General features: G+C 36.6%; 1 protein-coding gene across 1 annotated transcript; it reads left to right on the top strand.

The window, feature by feature from the left end:
• Nucleotides 1-458: 458 nt before the first annotated feature.
• Nucleotides 459-3,673, top strand: LOC112011803 (cytochrome P450 714A1-like). Its single transcript, XM_024044143.1, has 5 exons — nt 459-747; nt 1,925-2,151; nt 2,266-2,516; nt 2,637-3,027; nt 3,233-3,673. Exons 1-5 carry the CDS (start codon nt 459-461, stop codon nt 3,671-3,673), a joined length of 1,599 nt encoding a protein of 532 aa, XP_023899911.1.
• The last annotated feature ends 2,269 nt before the right edge of the window (nt 3,674-5,942 follow it).

The following is a 5,942-nucleotide window of genomic DNA, read 5'->3' as shown; positions in this document are numbered from 1 at the left end:
TTGGACTTGGGTTTACACTTCCACTGTTACACCACTAAGGCAACCCGTGGTAGACAGGAAGTCATTGCTTACTAGGCATAAATTGTTTATTTAGCATTTTGCTTTGTTTCTTTTATTGTTTATTGTTTCCAAAGACAAACGAGGTGACCATACATTACATCGTTTTCTATGATACAAACAAGATGAAGATAAAAATATTAGAACAAAGCCAGCAGAAGTTGGCATTTGATATACAAATGGCTTCACATTACCTAACTAATTACCGTGTCATAAAAGGTCGTACTCAATGCATAGTGTTCGCATTTTGTGGGAACCTAGGAGGGGTGATTAGTGATTACTAGTTGGCCTTACTTCCAGTTTCATATTTTATGAAATTTCTGATCCAACCGAGAGACAGGGAAAGTCAAAAAGTCTGCAACTCCAAAGACAAACACACACACACACACAAACTCACACAGATGGAACAAGGATTGGTAGCAGAGATATGGTGGTCTCTTGTAGTGATAGGGGCATGTAGTGTGTTAATTAGAGTATGTCATGAGGTGTGGCTGAAGCTCAGAAGAATTCGATCAGTGCTTTGGAGGCAAGGCATTAGAGGGCCACAGCCTTCCTTTCCCTATGGGAACATTTCTGAGATGCAGAAGATCCAATCCTCCATGATCAACAATACTTCTGACGGCCAGCCTATCTCTGAAAACTGGATTCACTCTCTCTTCCCATATCTCCAACAATGGAGTCAAGAGTATGGTATATATGCTTCCAAATTATATGATTTTAGTTTTCAACACATATAGAAATTCGTGGTTTGTCTTTGATTTTTCTTTTTCATATTATATTATAGGGATTTTCTTAGTATCCTAGCTAAGAGTAATAGCAAATTTTCTTGTTTGTATCTTCTTTTTTTTTTTTTTTTTTTATCATATTTGTTGTTTGTATCTTGGATTTTGATTTATCAACTTATTTTGTTTTGTGTATGTGAGAACAAGTAACGAAGACTGTGTCAATGTTATAGGACACTGCAAAACTAAAATGTTCAAAAATAAGTTAAAACTAATGCAAAGGGTAATATTTTATGGTAGTTCATGGTTACTTAACCATTGGATGATATAAATATATTCATACAGATATTAAAGATGTCTGTGTGTAAATTTGATACACACACGGGCATGAACAAACACATAACTATATATGTGGGCAAATTTAAGGTGAATTCAATTGTTTATATAACCAAAGCTGTTTGTAGGCATAGATGTGTCATGTGTGCCACTTGATCTTTAACAGAAATAGCAAAAGTGATGGCATGCAATCTAGTGAGATATGGTGCATCAATTCAAGTCATGTCATAACAATTAGAAGAATATGTATAGTTTTCCCTAATTAAAAGTAGGCATGTCTGTGACCTCTGTATTATATTTTGTGATAAAAATCTATAATTGAAACCTAATATGAGAAGACCTGAGTTTAAAAGTGCCAAGACCAAAGCTGTTAGGCTAGAAATGGACAGGAAAAGGAATAGCTCTGAAGAAAGAAATTGGGATTCCCAATGCTTCTCCATGCCCAATGAGATGCGCCAACCTCGGTTTGTGAAATTGCGTTGCTATGTCAAAAAAAGGATCGGTATACTCTAAAGACACCCTTGGTATTTGTACCCAAACTTGGTCCATCTTTTGGGGTTTAGATTCCCACACAAACCTAATAAAAACTATTAACATTTCTGATCTCTTTATAACCAAAGGTTGACATTTTTATTTTCAGATTAGTATGATGACTGCCCAAATGCCCCATTTATTCATTTCAATGTAAGTTGAGGTGGGACTTTGCTCATGATATTTATAAACTTAAAAGCATGAAAACATATAATGAGTATTTTCTTTGGAGCAAGCTATAAAAATTAATAGGAGGCGAACATGGTTGAGAAATGCAGGTCCAGTATATATGTACTCAACAGGGAGCAAGCAACACATGTATGTGAGTGAGCCAGAGTTATTAAGGGAACTGGGACTGATCAAGTCCTTGGATTTGGGTAGACCTTCATATCTGGCTGGGGCATTCCAGCCCTTGCTCGGTGATGGCATCATTAGGGCTAATGGAAACAATTGGGCCTACCAGAGGAAACTCATTGCTCCTGAATTCTTCCTCAACAAGGTCAAGGTAATTACTAGACATAACCCCACAAGTAAAACAATTAATGCTGTTTGTGAACTTATTTCTTTTCTTTCTTTCTGGATATTTTATATTGATGACATAGTAGAAGTTTATTGGCAGAATATGGTGGGTGTGATAGAGCAATCTACCATTGTAATGATGAAGACATGGGAGAACCGTATATTAGAAAGTGAGGGAGGGGTTGCAGACATGATTATTGATGAGGATTTGAAGAGCCTCTCGGCAGATATAATCTCAAGAGCTTGTTTTGGCAGCTCTTACTCCCAAGGCAATCAGATTTTTTCAAAGATTGCTTCCTTGCAAGATGCCTTGTCCAAACCAAGTGTACTTTTTGGACTATTCAACTTTAGGTTCAGTCATCCTCTAACTTTAACATAAATAAAACCCTTTTTAGCCAAAAGACATTTAGGATTCATCAAGATAATTTTGTGACAAGGAAATAATTGTTTTTATCTGTGTATGTTACCCAGATTTCTTCCCACAAAGAGCAACAGAGAGATATGGAGGTTAAAGAAAGAGGTGGACACACTGATACTCAAAGTAGTCAAGGATTGTCAAAAAGAAAACCAAAAAGGCACCATACCTAAAAAGAACCTTTTACAAATGATGCTTGAAAGTGCTGTCGCTAGTGATGATAAGGTCCCACGCAGGTTTAAAACAGACCGCTTCATTGTTGACCTATGTAAAAATATCTACTTTGCAGGCCATGAGACTACTGCTCTTGCAGCCTCCTGGATCTTGATGCTACTTGCATTACACCCAGAATGGCAAGAGTGTGTTCGTACTGAAATTCATGAGGTCTGCGGAGAACAATTATCTAATCATTTTCAAGACATGGAAGCATTTCGAAAGTTGAAAATGGTATTTAAATTTTCATTCTACATTTTTAAAAAGAATACATGCAACTGACCTTGATTAGCCAATTGAGGATCTATAGCCGACCCCAATATTTTGAGATTAAGATTTGGTTATTTTTGTTGTAGTGGTAGTATTAATTTCTTGCTTCCCTTGTCTATAGGTAATACAGTTTTAATTCTTATATTCATAATCACAAATATCCATTCAGTTGACGATGGTGATCCAAGAGAGCATTCGTCTTTATGGGTCTGCTGTTGTAATGTCGAGGGAAGCTTTTGCAGATATCAAGTTGGGGGAATTTGTTGTGCCAAAAGGTGTCCACATGTGGTTTTTTATTCCTGCATTGCACCGTGACCCTGAAAATTGGGGTCTAGATGCATTGGAGTTCAAACTAGAGAGGTTTGCGCAAGGGATATCTAAAGCATGCAAGTATCCCCAAGCATACCTACCATTTGGCTACGGGAGTCGATTATGCATTGGTCAGACCTTTGCAATGCTAGAACTCAAGGTAGTACTCTCTCTCATATTATCCAAATTCTCCTTTTCTCTCTCTCCAGAATATCGCCACTCCCCTGTTTTTAAAATGTTATTAATGCCACAACATGGAGTAAGACTACTCCTAACGAAGTTGCAGGGAAGCCTGGGATAAGGTTTATGAGGTATAAACTTCACATGTTTGCACTATAGAGAACCTAAATATAATTGTGTTATTGTCATGAATACTCCAGTTGTATATTTATTACTATTTTCTAAGGTACATTAGCAAGGTTATCTCCTGGGATAAGGATCTTGACTTGAACCAATCATAATTTATTCTTTTACATATTATATTTTGTGTGTATGTACATGTATATATTTAAATTTAGAAGACTCTTTTACTCCATGAACTTTCAAATTGGTATTGTTTGAGTGTTTCCAATCCATTCGTATACCAAGAAGTTTCAACTTCAATCCTCAAGAGGTTTATAATGTTTATTCCTTTTGGACTATCGCTAGAAGTTTAAACAATCAATTATACAAAAGGTGGTCCAGGCCTGGACACTATTTGCTTTAAAGATTAAATTCCATTGCGGCATTGCGTCTACTCGGCAATTGTAAAACACCATTTGTTTTTCATGCCTAACTTTGCTTCCTTGTAACTGCTATAAGGCACAAGCCTACAGTTGTGAGCCTTTTGATTAACTCACCAACTGATTTTTTAAAAAAAATTAAATTTGAGTATACTGCACTATTCTTCTGGTCATGGCGTGCCACAAAGTGAACAAAATGAGAGATCTCATCATCTTCCTTTGTTTCATTTACAATGTGTTTGGAAGTACTGAGGAGGAGAGTAGGGGGTGAGGGGCGGGGAATGGATACCATTTTCCCTTCTTTTGGATGTTTTTGAGGATTAAGTGTAACCCCACCCTTCCCTCCAATTTTTACAAGTTTAAGAGAATTAAAAATAGAAGGTTTGGAGGAGTTTCTTTAACCCTACAAATCTTTCCCTTTAAAACCATCAAAACAAAGGCTCATTAAATCCTCTCCATCCTCTTCCCTCTTCTCCTGTCCTCCCACACCATCCAAAGATTCTAAACTCACTCCACCTTTCTAGAATTTTGAAAACAAATAAATTAGGCTAGTGAAGGCTTTAAAGCAACCGCATTACCTTGTGGAAAAAATTCCATTTATTTTACACAAAAAAAAAAAAACCTACTTTTTTTATTTTACACCATTACTTTTACAAAACACCTACATCAGTTTATCTATTTTACAAGATATTTCAATAAAATATTCATTCTTCATCAATTTTTTATTATTTTCCCTAATGGTCATACTTTTTTTAATTTAAACTTCTATTTTAAGTAAACTTCCAACACCCGTGGCTCGGCTAATGGAGCTACTTGTGGTGGAGGTTGATGGTCGAACCACCAAAATAGTGGCTTTGACGAATGCCGCCGGATTGGTCTCGCCACCCACTGTACCGCCGAATAGTGACCCACCGGTGGGTGGATTGTTAAAATAGTAGCTTCGACAAATGCCGCCAATGCCCAAACTACCAAAATAGTGGCTTTGGTGACTGCCCACAGGATTGGTGTCTCCAACCATTGTACCGCCATCATCGATGAGCCGACTGTTGTAATAGTGGCTCCGACGACCACCGTCGAATCGATGTCTCCAACCACCATACTGCTAGAATTAGTGACCAAACCGATGCCGTCAAATCAATGTCTCCGACCAACGATCAAATTTTTTTTTTGACCCAACGGTCATAATTTTTATTATTATATCCACCAGTCATAATTTTGAAATTCAAACGGTAAATTCAAACCTAACTTTAAACACAATGGTAAATTCAAACCTAAAGGTCATATTTTTTTAACTTTAAACCCGATGGTAAATTCAAACCTAAAGGTCAAATTTTTGAAATTCAAACTTAAGTCACATTCTTGCTCTATAAATATGACCATCTTCTCTCTAATTTCCATCCACTTCTACAAAATTATCTCTTCCATTCGGTTTTTGTTCTCTCTTAATGGATTTCCATTATGACATTGATTTTATTTTTCCAAATGAAGGAGCATCAACATCACATTGTCGTTAGGTTCAACCTTGCAAGTTTATTTGGCGTAATGCTTTGCAAGGTCATGACAGGCTTTTCCATGATTATTTTGCTGAAACACCAATGTATCCTCCTAATGTCTTTCGAAGGAGGTTTCAAATGAGTCATTCTCTTTTTCTACATATCCATTCAAGAGTTGAAGCTACTAAACCATACTTTGTTCAAAAAAGAAATGCGGCTAATGCACTCGGGTTGTCTTCCCTTCAAAAGATGACTGCCATAATCAGAATGCTTGCTTATGGAGTGTCGACTGATTTCATGGATGAATACTTGAGGATTAGAGAAAGCATTGCAATAAAAAGCTTAAAAATTTTGT

Source organism: Quercus suber, unplaced genomic scaffold, assembly GCF_002906115.3.
Source record: "Quercus suber isolate HL8 unplaced genomic scaffold, Cork oak 2.0 scaffold_347, whole genome shotgun sequence".
Classification (NCBI taxonomy): domain Eukaryota; kingdom Viridiplantae; phylum Streptophyta; class Magnoliopsida; order Fagales; family Fagaceae; genus Quercus; species Quercus suber.
Note: the sequence above shows the minus strand (reverse complement) of the source record. Positions and strands in the feature narration are given on the sequence as shown.